Genomic DNA, 15,696 nt, shown 5'->3' on the forward strand with positions numbered 1-15,696 from the left:
ATGGTGGTTAAATGGGAATAATATTCCCAATAAAAGCAAGATAAAAAATTAAAGATTATTATAACTTTAGCACCAATAATAGTTGTTTGAGTTTATTTTTTTTTTTATTTTTGCTACCTTTTTGGTTATACCACCCTAATGTATTTTTGCCCGTTCTTTTGATCTGGAAACATTATCTCTGCTAACTGCAAGCACCGTTACTTCTGCTGCACCTGCTCTTTCGCCTTCCAGTACGAAAAGCCCCGTAAGTCTCCAAAAGTCTCCAAAATCCAGATGAATGGAGAAGTGCAAAGAGATGGCGAGGCATCCAGGAACTGGATCGGATCACTTTCCACCAAGCGATGGCCGCAGTCACAAGTGAATTCCCCAGCAAACCGATCAGTTATACCAGCACCAATACTTCCGCCAAAACCTATTATCTTAAGTCCGTGAAAAAGCGGGTGACCACGTGTTTCCAGCAGCTGCGCGAAAAACTCCAGGCATCCGGTTCCTTTCGCAAGAGCTCCACCAGCCGCCTCTACAAGATCTTCGTAAAGGCCGATTTCGCCGCCTGCGGTGAACGCTTTCAGAGGATCTTCAAATCGGCGCGAAAAACCGAATCGCCGGAGTTGTGGAAGGTGCCATTGGCCCATGACCTCACCACCACCAGCCGGCAGAGCAGCCAGCAGTTGCGAATCGTAGCCAGACTCTTCTCATCCACTCAGATTTCCACCAGGGAAATCACCTACACCAACAGCAACAGCAACAACAGCAGCTATAGCTTCAGGAGGCGGAAAAGCGAGAGCCACCGGAGCAATATGACCATCATCGAGAGCAACTATATAGGCGTGCGCGAGGATTATCCCGATATAGATACCGAGGTGCGCGCCATATTGCTGAGCCACGCCCAGAATGGAATCACGATATCGAACATCAAGAGTGAGTAGTTTTATGTTTTCTCAAGCACTCTTTAAGAGCTTTTCTCTTGGAAAAATCTTTCTAGAAGTTTCGACTTCATAAAGTACTTTAGAACATTCTCTAAATGAGTAAGAATACTGAAATTATCAAATTTAAAATATTTTCAATTTAATGCTTAAGTAAACACGTGTTATGGAATGCATTTTGAAATAACCCTGTTTTCTGTATACCCTTTAATAAATTCTCCAATTGAAATCTTCCAGGTGAATATCGAAAACTGACGGGCAATACATTTCCACTGCACGACAACGTGACGGACTTCCTGCTGACCATTCCCAATGTGACCGCCGAGTGCAGCGAGTCCGGGAAGCGGATCTTCAACCTGAAGGCGAACCTGAAGAACCGTCACCTCCTGGACATGGTTCTCAACCAGAAGCAGCGCACCGGCACCGCCAACGGCACCAGCGACTACAGCAGCGGAGCTCAGTCCGTGGAGAACATGCCCCGGGCACCACCACGCTACTGGAAGAATTCCTTCAAGCGTAGGCCTCTGTCCCAGCTGAACGACAACCTGAACACCGTGCCCAAGCTTACGGATGATGAACAGACCAAGGAGAGCGCCACCAGACCACCGGATTCGCTGCACCAAATGGCCAATGAGGCAGCGGAGTCGAACTGGTGCTACCAGGATAATTGGAAGCATCTGTAAGTACTAAATAAGTTTTTTTGTGTGATATAGCGATATAATACCAAATTTAAATCTAAAATAACTTTACTAAATCTGAGTGTTTTTTATTTTACTAAATTTCTAGAAACAACTTCTACCAGCAATCCAGCGTAAATGCGCCCAAAATGCCAGTACCCGTTAACATCTACAGCGATGCCCCGGAGGAACGAATCCATTTGGATGCACCTGGGCATCAGCCAAGCTGCAGAACCCAAAACCAGAAAACCCAACAGACGACTGAGAACCGCCACTTGGGCATCTTTGTGCATCCATTCAACGATATGAACGTAATGAAGAGACGCCACGAAATGACGCCCACGCCCACGATTTTAACCAGTGGAACCTACAGCGATTCTCTGCTGACGATTAACTCCGATTACGATGCCTATCTGTTGGACTTTCCGCTTATGGGCGATGATTTTATGCTATATCTCGCCCGAATGGAGCTAAAGTGCCGATTTAGACGGCACGAGCGAGTCCTTCAATCAGGACTTTGTGTATCCGGACTGACGATCAATGGTGCCCGAAATCGTTTGAAAAGAGTGCAACTACCGGAGGGTACGCAGATCATCGTCAATATCGGATCGGTGGACATTATGCGTGGCAAGCCTTTGGTTCAGATCGAACACGATTTTCGGCTGCTGATCAAGGAGATGCACAATATGCGACTTGTGCCGATCCTCACAAATCTGGCACCGCTGGCCAACTATTGCCACGATAAGGTATTGTGTGATAAGATCCACCGATTCAACAAGTTTATCCGAAGCGAGTGCTGCCACCTAAAAGTCATCGACATACACTCCTGCCTGATTAACGAACGGGGTGTTGTGCGATTTGATTGTTTTCAGAGGTAGGACTGTATGTCATATAAGTACCTCATAACAATTTACAATTTGTACCATTTCTCAGCTCACCACGCCAAGTCAGCGGTTCCAAGGAACCCTATCTGTTCTGGAACAAAATCGGTCGGCAGCGCGTGCTGCAAGTTATTGAAACGAGTCTGGAGTATTAGGTTGGGTTCTTAATCAAGATATATACACATTTTGACTGGGCTGGCTCCGGAACCAACGATTAGGAACTTTGATGATTTTACCATTTACGCTGATGGATCGCTTACGCTTTTACGGAATTCGCTTAGTTTTAATATGTTTTATATGTATGTCCCCTGTCTTCGTTTAAATGTTCGTGCGCTTGTCCTAGTCCATTATTGTATATTACTGTGTGTTTTGTGTTCTTTGTTAGCTTTTAACTCCTTTAATTTTTCGCTGCCTGTGATTTATTTTGCCAATGCCATTGATTTTCTGCACACTTTTTGCTGCTATCCCAAAATCTGTGTAAAATAATCAATGCAAAATAAGTGCAAGCAGCTTAAAACTTTTCCTAAAACTTTTCCGCTTTTCCCAAAACCATTTTGCCTTGAGATCTGCTTTCACCAAATCAGATTACAATGCGAAATGGAATTTAAATGCAAATCATTGCAATGCTTATAAGCTGTTTTTTGTTCTATATACTTTTTGTGGGCCAAAATGCGTCATGCTCCTGTATCGCAACCTGCCACTTCCTACTTGAGTTTGAGGGCGGAGTGGGCGTGGTCCGTATACATATGAGCCATGCTGCATTTTGGCCGTAATGAAAATGCACTTGCTTTACTTGGAAAATTCGCTTGCACAGAATCAACGCCGCGGCTGATTTATTATTAATGTGCTCAAGCAAATTCAAGTGAAGCATTTGCGCGATTTTCGTCTTCCTGTTTCCGTTTGCAAAAAAGTTTATAAAATGCTTACACTCTGCTGCAGACACGCCACCGGAAGTGCGCACTAAGCGCTTGTTTGTAGCACAGTGTAGAATTCTGATGTAATTTACAGCTCTACTTTAAAGTCTTCTAGATAGCTATCTACTATTTATAAACTTATTTATTGTCTTGAATGTATGTTAATTGTATGTATTGATGGTGATCACGTTTTTTTTGTCCTATAACAAGCTGCAATGTAAAATCCAAAAAAAAAATGAAAAAATAATAAATCAAAGGGAAAACCACGATTTTTTGTTTTAACACAAATTACAAGATATTGGGAACTAATGGAAGAAGTTTCGCAATAAATAAATAATTGTCTAAAATACAAATTTTTAAAAAACATAAAGGATTATAAAACACAGCATATTATGAAACAACGTTAGATGAAAGCCAATTTAATTCCCGTGCAATTTCAAAGTTCCCGCCAAATTGGTTTGAATCATTGCTAATCCATCACAGTTTCCCACCTGCAGTTAAGTTTGCGATAGTTTTGCGGCCTTTTCGATTGTAAAAGCATAAAAAAGTCCATGCTATCGAAGCTCTACCACCTCCATCAGCAGGCGACGGCAAAAAAATCTTGAAATGTAAGCAGTAACGTCAAAATTCGCTTTGAAATCACTAAACTTACGTTTCCAATCGATTTCAGAACAAAATGGCTTCATTCTTGGCACGAACTGGCGGCCCCCTAATCGAAACCGTTAGGCCAGCGGCCGTGAAAAAGGTGAGTTCGCCAATTAGTGGTCATATCTGTGTGTAAAAATGCAAAAATCCGTTGCTTTACATAATAAGGCGAAAAGAGAGAGGTGAACCCCTACGCTCTTCCTTTTTCACTCTCTCTCTCTTACTCACACATGCGATATGCACGATCGTTTATCGGTAAAAAAAAAGTGTTCAACTATCGCGCTAATTTAAGTTCACAGTAAATTGTTAACTAAATAATTCGCCAGAGAAACGGTGAGAATGTGAGATTAAAAGAGAGTCACGATCGGCAAAGACACCTGACTTTTTGATTGTATCAGTGTGACGCAACTCTGCGCTTTTCGTACGCATGTGTGTGTGTGTGTGAGGGGACCTTGAATTCCCCTACTTAATTTAGTTTATTTTTTTATCAATGAGCGGCTGACAACTGTTGCTTATCGTTTGTGGTTGTTGTTGCTGCTGTTGCCTGTCGCCTGTCGCCAGGCCCTCTAATTAAATTCTTAATCTGTGAATTAGTTTTGGTTATTGCCGGGAAACGCCGTTAGCCGGACGAACTTGCTCTTAACCCAGATTTCGTCTCTTTTCCTCTTTTTTTGTTTATGTTTTGTTTTCGGATGAATCACCGCGAACCAGTTTTCTTTATGTTTAATTTTTGCTTGGCAATGACCTCGTGACTGGAATTAAGGTTTCATTTTTAGGATTATAAGATAGAGTAATCAGTTCTAAAATCGTATTTATTTGTATTTTTAAATATATTTTGAATTCATTTTTTAAAATTATATAAATTTATGAAAATCGTAGCAAATGAAAGATTAATACCCATTTTACAAATGCAACTTCTCATCCTTAATAAGTATATAATTTCCTCATACTAACATTCCAAAACTTCGATATTTTCAGATTCTTGGCCTGGCTCCCATCGCCGTCCAGCAGCTGAGGAACCTCAATGTCCAGGAACACGTTTCTTACAGTCTCCTGAATGAGGCCAAGATCCCAACACCCCGGTGAGTAAACCCAATCGAAATTATCAAAATCGCGGGCAAACAAGCCACAATTTGCGTCAAAGTCGCGGTCCAAAGTTCAATGAAAGTGCCGCGTTGTGGTTGCGTCGACTGTTTCTTTGGTTAGTGTGTTCGTATTGGACTTTGTCTGAACTTAATAATTTGCATTGGCTACTCAACTGGACTACGGGTAAACAAACCAGAGAAACGCAGCCGCCGATGATAAGGGTGATAACAAGTTTAATACTATACCACACTTTGAACGGCGTAAAGTGACAGGGGTCAGTGACGTGGGTTTTTTATAATATGGATGTGGAGAGATTGTCGGCATTGGTTTACGTCTTATCATAATTACAAAAGCTAGATGTTTAGTTTCGGTTTAAAAGCATATATTTTAATGGTAAATATACCTGTAAATTTAACAACTGTTAGTGAACGTATAACAAAATGTATGGAAAAGGTGCTATAAACCTAATGAATTTGATTTTAATTTTGTTTTTTTAATTTTTATTGATTGAGCCAATAGATACGAGTAACATTTGCGATTATTCAAGTAAAATCATACGACTGTTTTATTTTTTAAAAGTGGGCTTGTCATCTCTCGAATGACCGAATAACCTTGTCTCAATTTGTAAGCTTTGTGGGTCTACTGATAACAGAATTTACGTGAAATGTTCCTATCAATAATTAGTCAGGGGCATCGTAAAGAGAACCCCCGAAATAATTTACCCTACTAAGTGATTCATTACTTTTGCAGTTTCGCTGTTGCCAAGAACGGCAAGGAGGCCAACGATATTGCCACCAAGCTGAAGACCGATAACCTGGTGCTGAAGGCTCAAGTTTTGGCCGGAGGTCGAGGCAAGGGAACCTTCAAGAATGGCCTGAAGGGAGGTGTGCGTGTGGTCTACGAGTAAGTTGTGATATATTTCTAATATCTATAGTAAAACATAAATAACAACCAATCTTATTCTGCAGCCCCCAGACCGCCGAGGAACTTTCCAGCAAGATGATCGACCAGCTTCTGGTCACCAAGCAAACAGGAGCAGCTGGTCGTATCTGCAAGAAGGTGATGGTGGCCGAGCGGAAGTTCCCCCGTCGTGAGTTCTACTTCGCCGTGATGATGGAGCGTGCCTTTAACGTGAGTCCAATAACTATGCACATATTCATATGTGAAGCTATTAAAGACGATTGATTTTCTAGGGTCCCGTCCTGATCGCCTCCAAGGAGGGTGGTGTTGATATCGAGGAGGTGGCTGCCAGCAGTCCCGATGCCATTCTGTACGAACCCATCGATATTGGCACTGGTTTGACCAGTGAACAGGCCGAAAAGATCATCAAGAAGGTTGGTCTGGGCGGTGATGGCGAGGACACACATGTCCAGATGCTGTTGAATCTGTATGACCTGTTCGTCAAGAAGGATGCCCTCCTGGTTGAGATCAACCCCTATGCCGAGGATGCCATGTCCGGCTGTAAGTTTGGTTATTCTCCTACGTGGTGTATTGTGGTCTAATTCTAATGTCTGTCTCATCCTAACAAATTAACTCATTTGTGAATGTCATTGCACTGGATTTCATGTTTTCTGTTCAGGCTGTAAGTATATTTCACCCAAGTCAAGCTTATTAACCCTGCTCATTCATTTAACTATGTTTAAACCATCTTTAATGATTATAAACAATGCTTTTCCGTAGTCTTCGCATTGGATGCCAAGCTGCGTTTCGATGACAACGCCGAGTTCCGTCAGAAGGAGCTGTTTGCGCTCCGCGATTGGACCCAGGAGGATCCCAAGGAAGTCGAGGCTGCCAAGTACAATCTGAACTACATTGCCCTGGACGGCACCATCGGCTGCATGGTGAACGGCGCCGGTCTCGCCATGGCCACCATGGATATCATTAAGTTGTACGGTGGTGAACCGGCCAATTTCCTGGATGTCGGTGGTGGTGCCACTGCCGAGGCGGTCAAGGCCGCCTTTAAGATTATCACCTCCGACCCGAAGGTGCTTTGCATTCTGGTCAACATCTTCGGTGGCATTATGCGATGTGATGTCATTGCCGAGGGTATCATTTCCGCCACCAAGGATCTGAATCTGAACATGCCCGTGGTTGTGCGTCTTCAAGTGAGTTTAGAAAAATACATTTATCGGAGTCTATGAGTTATAATACTGTTTGCCTTGCAGGGAACTAAAGTCAAGGAAGCTCGCGAACTGATTCGCACATCCGGACTGAAGATTCTGGCCCGCGATGATCTGGACAAGGCTGCTGATCTGGCCGTGCACTTGGCGCAAATCGTCAAACTAGCCCGCGAAATGAAGATGGATGTGAACTTCGAGATTCCCGATGCCCAAAAGTAGATAGCTCCTTCAGTTACCGGCTAAGTCAACACTCATAAGCACACGCAGACACAAATGAAAGTCGACAACAAAGTAGAACCAAAACCTAACATTTACTCTAGCCACACGTAAACTACTCAATGAAACTATGCCATCGGTTCGTAGTTAGAGCATTATGTATTCGTAACGATCGGTCGAACAATTGATGAATTAATTTTGCAAAAATGTTAAGTTTAAAGCAGTTTAAAGTCCTAAGGATATGTCATAGATAATTCGAATAATCGAGCAAGTTGAGTGTTCTCTTTGCACCTAAACAATTTCTATATTGTATCTTAGTCAACAATAATTGCACGTGAATAATAGAAAATGGAAATGAAAATACGTTTTAATTGTGATTTTTGCAAAAAGTTCATTTTAATTTTATTTATTGAAATGCGAGTCTGCTTCCAAAGCAGATCCATCATCTTGTGTATTATGCTATTTAGTTTGCTTTAAATTAAAACACCAAACAATCTTAATCCGAACCTGACTTTTACGTTATTCAAACTATGCTTTAAACAGTACCTTTTTTAGTTATTTGTAATTAATTTTTTTTTTTACTAACTTTAATTACTGCACCTTAGGGGTAAGGGCGATTGCAAGAAAGATCAGAAAAAGGCGGACAGCAAGAAGTCAGAAAAGAAAGATGACAAGAAATCTGATTGCACAAAGAAAGAGGAAAAGAAAAAGGAAGAGAAGAAAGACATTTGCGCAAAGAAAGAATCGTCTGACAAGAAAAAATAGAGGGATACAAGTTTTGAAATAAACAATGCAGAATCGAGCCGGATGTGTTTAAAAGTTGAACCATCAATGAGAAGGAAGCCATTGTTTAAATTCAAATTCCAGACTTGCCACTCAAGTTTCATTGTTCAAAAGTATACTCTCAAATTTCAGATGTAAATTTTTGACCAAATTATTCCCACTACATTTTCAAAGATGTTCGTAATTGTTATGTTTTGTTTATTGTGTGTGGAGCCTTAGAAACGATCGACTAGAGATAGTATGTGGGTCTGCTCCTGTTCCCGCCAGTCGGTGTCTCCATCGCCAAGGTTGCCAGCGTATTCTGTGAATGAATTTGGCATTTAATATTTGATTTTTACTGTGCATTCACACTTGTGTTATACCCCTCATGATGCTGCGAATGGTCTTCATGGATGCGCCGCGCAAGTTAAGTATCTGCAGAACACGCTGCTTGACGGTATCGCCAGTGGCGCTGACCTCCAGCAGGATGTAGTCGATGCGCTGCAGCGTGAACAGACCGCCAGTCAGTCGTTTTATGTAGTTATTCTCCGCCTCCTCGTCTTCGTCAATGCTGGGATCCTGTGTTATGATATTGATTAGTTTTTAATTACAAATAATGCTTCATTTCGTACCTTAGCCTGCTGATCGATCTCCTTGTCGATGGCCTCCACCTTGGCCAAATACTTGAGGTGCAGCTCCAGCAGGCGATCCACCTTCTCGTGATCGTTCTCGGTGAACTTGGCCAACATTCGCTGACGGTGTGTGCCCTTGCAGTTTCGCAGCATCGACGCAATTACGGAGGTCACATGCTCCTCGTGCTCGTCGGCGGAGATCAGACGCTGCTTGTTGCGCTTGGGCGTCTTCATGAAGAGTGGGAAAATGGTGCGCAAGCCGAGGATCTCGACAAACTTGTTGCAGTTGTCTCTGCCATCCTGGCCGGCCATGGCATGGTCCAAAACCTTGAGCGATCCATTTCTGGACATTTTCTTCTCGCGCAGCATTAGGTTCATCAGCTGCAGACCCTCGCCGCTGAGGAAACGATCGCGATTCTCGCGGGCCATCAAGGCGGAACAAAGGCAATTGAAGAGGTTTTGCATGTACTCCTGCTCCTCGTTGCTGGCGGGATCGTGTCTTTTGTAGACAGCCAGCTGTTGGAGCAGCACATCCACTCCATCCAGAGAGCCCAGCAGTAGTCGGTTCTCATTCTCCGTTTGTATAAGTATGGAAAGTATCTCGCTGCAGTACAATTTGTTGGGATCGAAGGGCGACTTGCCGCGCAGGCGTTTCAGCAGCCAGGCGAGTAGCCCCTGTTCAGCGGCTTCCTTAACGAACTCCGAATCGATTTCGGTGAGGTTCTCCACAATGGCAAGGGTATTATGCACGCCATCGGCTTCCTCCTTAACCTGTTCGTTCAGTCGCTCCAGATTCTGGACTAGCAGCGCACAGATTTGCTCTTTTCTCAGGGCTTCTATCAAAGATTCGGCGCCCTCTTGACTTTCGCCCAGAATATCAACATCGGTAACTTCCTGCAGTAGATCCACAACGGCCACGGCTATGTCTGTGTTCTGATGTGCCAGCAGTTCCAGCAAGCTGTGCAAGCCGTGCAGTTCCACGAGGATTGGATACAGATCGGGCACCGTGGCCACGCCCTTCAGCTCCTGGATTACCGTGTGCAGCTCCACCTCCGAGTCCATGAACTTCTCGGGACTGTCGGCGAACTTGATGCGCATCTCTTGGTTCTTCAAGTTACGTTTCTCGAACACCAGTATCAGTTTCTTGAGACTCTGCTCATCCAGCACATCGCCATCGGCCTCCTCGTTCTCCACGTACTTCAGGATGTTCAGGCGCTCCTCCTCCGTCAGTTCTGGATCGAATTCGAAGGCGGAGGCGCCGCTGGCACCGGTGGAGCCTCCACTTTGCTTGCCATAGTGTGCCGACTCCTTGGCTTCGGCGATGCGCCGCATGCGTTTGATTTTCTCATCGCCACCGCCCCGTTTTCCGTGCGAGCTCTCCAAATCAAAGTCGTCGTCCTCGTCCTCGTGCGGACGCTTTGGCGTCTGTTCCGGCTACAGTTTGCAATGGTCCAGATGCGTGAATATTATTGGTATCACTTCTATATTTACCTTAAACGCCAGCAGTTCGCCGATGTCCATTTTTGCGGGCCTTAAAAAACAATTAGTGCTGGCACGTACGGCGATTCCCAAGCGATACTATCGAAAGTGAGCCACACGTGAATGTGAGTGCGCCGAAATAGGTGCAGAACCGTGATAAGCATGACTTAGCGGAGACACCAGCCCTTTAACCCTTACACGGTGTCATTTGCATTTTGTTTCATGCATATTCATATTCATATGCATATGCATATTCATATTCAACTATAAATTAATTCATAATTGCGATTTAGAAAAATTAAGCTTTGGCTTATATTATTATTACATACTGAGAGTAGATTGTGCAATATCAAATTTAGATCATAGATGTTTTTAAATTTCGAGTCACAAGACAATTACAAATAATATAATTACAATAGTTACAAATATATTTTCTGCTGCACAAGTAATAATTCTAAAAGTGTTTATTTTATTTTATTATTTTATTTATTTAAATTTATAAACCTAAATTATAGCCTATTATTTTTGTAATAGTTAATAATACTTATAGTTGTGCCTACTTGCGTCCATTAACTATTTCTTGCGCCTCAGACCATGCCCACCCAGCCTCCCGAAAAAGGGGCTTTTAACTGTTTTAGCCCTGCGCCTGCGACTATGACGACGAGTTTACATAAATTCCTAAAGGCCAAGCCCCAAAAATAAATTTACAACTGCTTTAAGCTCTGGCAATTCAACAAGTTGTTTGGCTCCATGGATGTGTGTGTGTGTGTTTGCCTGTGTGTCTGTGCGAGTGAGTGTGCGCTGGTGTGTGTGCTTTCTTCGAGCCAGTCTGTTTTTTAAGTCAGTTCGTCAGCGTGATTTGGCGTTGTTGTTGCTGCCTTTGCAGTTGCCAATGGTATTGGTATTGGTATTGGTATTAGTATTGTTGCTGTGGCTGCTGCCTTTTTTTATATTTTTTTCTGGTTTGTTTCATGCTGACCCACTTTTGGTGGCAATACGTGAGCTCGAACAGTGGGTCAAAACCTTAGAGAAAGCTGCGTTCTTAAAGAGCTTTTAAAATGGGAAATTTATTTATAAAATAATTGCAAATATTTCTAAAATTAATTAAATGATTTTTCTTTACAGTTGTAGAAAACATTTAATACAAAACTTATTAAAATTGCTTCTGCTCTGGTTGAAGTTGATGCGTGTTGGCCACACGGTGCCGGGCAAAAAAGTCATAAACTGAATTGCCAACAGGTTATGGCGACTACCACGAAGACGACGGATGGCTTGGTTGCTGTTTTTGTTGCTGCAACTCGACGGCGCGGCGGAGTAGTAAAAAGGGCCATGACAGTGACACTTTGAAGTTTGAGGTTAAATCGTCAATGTTGTTGCCTTGGTCTTGCTCTCTGGCTGCATTGGTTGCTGTGGATGGGGCTGTCTCTTGGGGAATATAACCCAGCATATTTCGTGCGGCATTATTGTGTTGTGCCTGGCCTCCTCTGATGCTGATCATTTTGGTATTATTGTACATCGTATGCTGCCTGGCACTGCACTCCATTCAAAAGACTTAGGCAGCGAACTTGCCAAGAAATTACTTTGAACTCACGCATGCTCGCACGTTTTTTATGTTTTTCTTATTAATTATTTTTTTTTTTGTTTTTTGCCTGCTTGCCCGCATCTACTCACACACGAGCTGGGATTTGAAAAGTGAAATTTCAAAGTAGAACAAGCGGCAGCGGCAGCAACAACGCACGTTTAGAGGTTCCAATAAAAATGGGGTCACTTGTCGTTGGCCAGTCGGTTGAAATGGAGCCCCCCTCCCGATGGCCCCCCGAGCAACCCCAACTCGGAACCCCACTGACCATTGATCGCATAGATCACGCGCCGTCTACTCATGTTGTTGTTGCTGTAGTTGTTGCCGTTGTGCATTGTAAATTAATTGCAGTCGCGTCGCGTCTGTTTTGGATTTTTTGGCTTGAACCGTTCTCAACCAGTTTTAGGCCATCCATCGTGTGTGCCATTAAAATGCAACACGAACTTGACAACGAAACGGAATAAATGGTGAAATATTTCTCTTCGAGCTTAAAGACTTTCCCTGTGACTAGAAATATGCACTAAGTTCTGTAAAGTGCTTTTTGGGCACCTCGTTTGCCAAACTGACTTAAGCCATTGCACTGCATATTTAAAACTATCAAATATCCCTTATGATTTTATATCCGGCTTATTCTTGCCTTTGATCTTGTTACAATAATTTCAGAACCAGTAGCCTTCTACATTTTTGGATCGTAACAATAATCAAGTTTAATTGCGTATTTCATAAGATTTTCGTTGTGCACTGTTTGCTTTTGCTGCTAATTAAAGTTTTCTGCAGAGCTGCAAGGAGAAAAAAAAAATAATAAAACCAGAACAACACTTAAATATTAATAATTGATTATAGTGTTATTACAGACATGATTTATTCTCGTTAGAATCTTGGTCAGCGGATCGGCGAGGCGTGAATAAAAGCAGCGATTGTTGCAAAATCAAAAGTTGCACTTCGGTTATGAATTACATTTTTTAATTGCCGAAAATGAGCGAGTGCATAAATTATGAAAATTGCGAAATTTCAAGCCAAAAAAGTCCATGTATGGATCTTCAGCTCCTCCACTTCCGGCACGCGATCCATTTCCGTTCTGCTTTGCAGCTCTGCTGCTTCCTGCCCCACCCCCCACCTACCACCCTCGCCCGTCCGTCCACCTTGCATCAATCAAAGTCTCAATCAAGAGCAAAAGTAATCAAAACTAATAGCAGCAACGGGGGGGTTGGGGAGGGGGGAAAAACACAATCCGAACAAATAAAGCCAAGCACACACAAATCATGGCCGTAAACAAAAAGGGAAGAAGTCGGGGCGCGACAAGAGCAAATAAGGCAAAATCGTTAGAAATAACAATATGTATGTGTGTAAAAAATGGCATGGCAGAGGCGACAGAAACAGCAACAGCAACAGCAACAACCCCATCGAATGGGCCACGAAACACAAAAAATAACAAACAAACAACAATACACACTCACACACACACATAAAAATAGAAATGGAGAGCAACTTTCACCCAAGGTCATTGTGTCTTTAACTGCGCCACAGCACAAAACAACAAGGCAGCAGCAAAAGCAACAACAGCAGCAGCAACAACAACAGCAGCAGCAACAACAGCAACTACAGCAACAGCAACTAGCTACTTGCAACTACTGGACAATATGAATATGCGACGGCGACTCGACACGATGGTCTAAACGACCGACGCCCGATTTGATACTTTGCTCAAAAGCCAAGCAAGCCTGTTTACTTAACCTTTGCCTATTGCAAAAGCCAAAAAAAAAAAATTAGCATAATCTAATATAAGTATACTGCAAAAACAATCTAAATTACTATATCCAAAACTCCTTTTAACTAAAATATATATATTTGTATTTAATTTTGATTAGTGAAGAAGAGCACATGCTTGAGCAGTATATCAAAAGTTTAATAAATATAAAAAGTATTTATTAAAGATATTATTGCGAAAAACTTCCAATAGTCTGTACACCCTTTCGAAGAGTATATAAGCACCAGCTAGCCTGATTGTCTGTCAAGAGGAGCAGTGATTCAGCGAAGGAACTGGAGAGTTCGAGGGGCAAGAAAAAGAGTTTTCTGTTGCATTTGCTACTGCATGTGCCAAAAATAAAACGAAGCAACTTGCAGACTGAAGTTGCAATTGCTGATCGCCGTTTTCTGGGAAAGGTCGAGTTGAATCTGGCTGATCATTTGCCACATGGTTTTCGTGACCATCTTATTGGCAGATAATCGAGCAATGAGCTGTGTAGCATTCCCTTCAGATTATCCTAAAACTTGTTCACAATCATTTTGAAATTTCCCTAGTATAACTAGTCCTAATCATTCTGTGAGGCATCTTCTTCACTCTCCATCCTCATCAATCAAAGACTTCCATGCTGCTTAAGCCAACCTAAATGTCTGCTTAGGCATCGCAATCTTGGGCACTTCAATCTTAGGATTCCCCCATCGTTCGTGTTATCTACGCCGACACCTTAATCTGGGTCATGCTTAGCCACATTGTTAGCTGAATGCAATTAAGTGGCCGAAAACTTTGGGATGAGAGTGGAAAATTACTTTTAATTGACATAAAGATCAATTAAAAATGGAGAAGAAACCAGATATCTGAAATTCCACACAAATGTTTGTCTTTTAAGTTTCTAATGCATTTAAAATTACTTCGTTTAGTGACTTTTTTGCAAAAATCTGAAAAGTAGTGAGCTGTAGATAAGCAGAGAAATACTTGCAATAAAATAGCTAAAATAAGAGCTAGTGGATTTTTTCTCAGTGCCTGTATAACAAAGTAACAAAAGCTTAACCCATGACAGGCGGCGCGTCGCAACACGTAGCACAGTTTGATTAGAACAAAACGAAGCCGCAGCAAAGGCAACAGAAGAGCAACAGCAACAGCAGCAGCAGCAGCCATGATGTTGCATAAATTTAAGTGCCACAGATACAAGGCGCAAGATACAGAAACGAGTTACAGATACATCAAGCAGAAGAAGCAGAAGCAGGCGCGCCACAAGATGAGGTCTCTCCTCGCAGCTAAAGTCAAAGTCGCACTCGGAGTCGGCGGCATAGAAATGCGGATGCGAACTGGAGACCCCACTTCGCATATACACACACACACACACACACACACAATGTATAGTATATATATGTATGGGTATATATTGGTGTGTACCTCCAGACGGGCTGCGGTGAAAGAGCAAAGTATCTTAGTATCTTAACATTTCAAATCCGCTGCGGTTCTGTGTGGAAACGAGTCTGGAAATTGGGTCAGTGGCACAGTATGCATGGCATTCTCTGGCTCTGGCTCCGTCTTCGTAAATGTATCTGTATCTTTAGCTTTTTCTGTAGACGTACCCGTAGCTGTGAGGTATACTATATATATCCATACCGACATACGTACACTCGTATTGTATATCCCCTACAACCGTGTGGGCTTCATTTCTTCGCCACTTCGGCTCTTTCTTTGGCTCTTTCTTCTTTGGCTGGCTTTCTTTGTGGTCAATATAATGATTCTGCCCGACTGGCTGGTTCGGTTTAGTTTGGTATGGTTTGGTTTCTTGGTTTCTTGGTTTCTTGGTTTCTTGATCGCAACTTGACTTGGCTGCTCGCATATTTGTGTGGCTACTACTCCATTTTATGCCTTTTTTCTTTACTTTTGTGGCCGAACGTGCCTCAATGCTACGCCGTCAGGTTGGTAATGGGACCTTAAAAGAGGCTCCGTGGGGCGTGTGGGGCATAAGCAATGGGGCAACACCCAAATGTCACTCGCTTACCTTTGAGATTCCATCTAATGCTAA

At 42.7% G+C, this 15,696-nt stretch overlaps 3 protein-coding genes across 5 annotated transcripts; 2 read left to right on the forward strand and 1 right to left on the reverse strand.

The window, feature by feature from the left end:
* Positions 1-303: 303 nt before the first annotated feature.
* LOC120454527 (maternal effect protein oskar) lies at positions 304-3,661 on the forward strand. Its single transcript, XM_039639897.2, has 4 exons — positions 304-918; positions 1,161-1,602; positions 1,710-2,474; positions 2,534-3,661. Exons 1-4 carry the CDS (start codon positions 342-344, stop codon positions 2,634-2,636), a joined length of 1,887 nt encoding a protein of 628 aa, XP_039495831.1. The 5' UTR covers positions 304-341; the 3' UTR covers positions 2,637-3,661.
* A 244-nt stretch (positions 3,662-3,905) lies between these two features.
* Positions 3,906-8,429, forward strand: LOC120454531 (succinate--CoA ligase [ADP-forming] subunit beta, mitochondrial). 3 transcript variants are annotated; one of them, XM_039639901.2, is made up of 10 exons: positions 3,906-4,003; positions 4,066-4,140; positions 5,019-5,122; positions 5,877-6,029; positions 6,095-6,257; positions 6,320-6,587; positions 6,706-6,708; positions 6,807-7,231; positions 7,292-7,461; positions 8,068-8,429. In XM_039639901.2, the coding sequence occupies exons 2-10, from the start codon at positions 4,072-4,074 to the stop codon at positions 8,225-8,227; spliced, it is 1,515 nt and encodes a 504-aa protein (XP_039495835.1). In that variant the 5' UTR covers positions 3,906-4,003; positions 4,066-4,071; the 3' UTR covers positions 8,228-8,429. The 3 variants fall into 3 exon arrangements, with proteins under 3 accessions (XP_039495835.1, XP_039495837.1, XP_039495836.1); XM_039639903.2 differs by lacking the exon at positions 6,706-6,708 and having other exon boundaries at positions 3,909-4,003; XM_039639902.2 differs by having other exon boundaries at positions 4,003-4,140.
* On the reverse strand, positions 8,427-10,449 carry LOC120454529 (beta-catenin-like protein 1). The gene is made up of 4 exons (XM_039639900.1): positions 10,348-10,449; positions 8,857-10,290; positions 8,608-8,803; positions 8,427-8,546 (listed from the first exon to the last, which is right to left on the reverse strand). Exons 1-4 carry the CDS (start codon positions 10,375-10,377, stop codon positions 8,461-8,463), a joined length of 1,746 nt encoding a protein of 581 aa, XP_039495834.1. The 5' UTR covers positions 10,378-10,449; the 3' UTR covers positions 8,427-8,460.
* Positions 10,450-15,696: the final 5,247 nt, after the last annotated feature.

This window comes from Drosophila santomea, chromosome 3R (assembly GCF_016746245.2).
Source record: "Drosophila santomea strain STO CAGO 1482 chromosome 3R, Prin_Dsan_1.1, whole genome shotgun sequence".
NCBI classification, from domain to species: domain Eukaryota; kingdom Metazoa; phylum Arthropoda; class Insecta; order Diptera; family Drosophilidae; genus Drosophila; species Drosophila santomea.

What these genes read in the sequence shown, in the direction of transcription:
- LOC120454527 (XM_039639897.2), top strand. Translation starts at nt 342, where the DNA reads ATGGCCGCAGTCACAAGTGAATTCCCCAGCAAACCGATCAGTTATACC. An exon ending in CAGGATAATTGGAAGCATCT is followed by an intron (nt 1,603 to 1,709) that starts GTAAGTACTAAA and finishes CTAAATTTCTAG; the next exon opens with AAACAACTTCTACCAGCAAT. An exon ending in CGATTTGATTGTTTTCAGAG is followed by an intron (nt 2,475 to 2,533) that starts GTAGGACTGTAT and finishes ACCATTTCTCAG; the next exon opens with CTCACCACGCCAAGTCAGCG.
- LOC120454531 (XM_039639901.2), top strand. Translation starts at nt 4,072, where the DNA reads ATGGCTTCATTCTTGGCACGAACTGGCGGCCCCCTAATCGAAACCGTT. An exon ending in GGCCAGCGGCCGTGAAAAAG is followed by an intron (nt 4,141 to 5,018) that starts GTGAGTTCGCCA and finishes CGATATTTTCAG; the next exon opens with ATTCTTGGCCTGGCTCCCAT. An exon ending in CCGTGGTTGTGCGTCTTCAA is followed by an intron (nt 7,232 to 7,291) that starts GTGAGTTTAGAA and finishes TTTGCCTTGCAG; the next exon opens with GGAACTAAAGTCAAGGAAGC.
- LOC120454529 (XM_039639900.1), bottom strand. Translation starts at nt 10,377, where the DNA reads ATGGACATCGGCGAACTGCTGGCGTTTAAG. An exon ending in GCGAACTGCTGGCGTTTAAG is followed by an intron (nt 10,291 to 10,347) that starts GTAAATATAGAA and finishes TGCAAACTGTAG; the next exon opens with CCGGAACAGACGCCAAAGCG. An exon ending in CATTCGCAGCATCATGAGGG is followed by an intron (nt 8,547 to 8,607) that starts GTATAACACAAG and finishes ATTCATTCACAG; the next exon opens with AATACGCTGGCAACCTTGGC.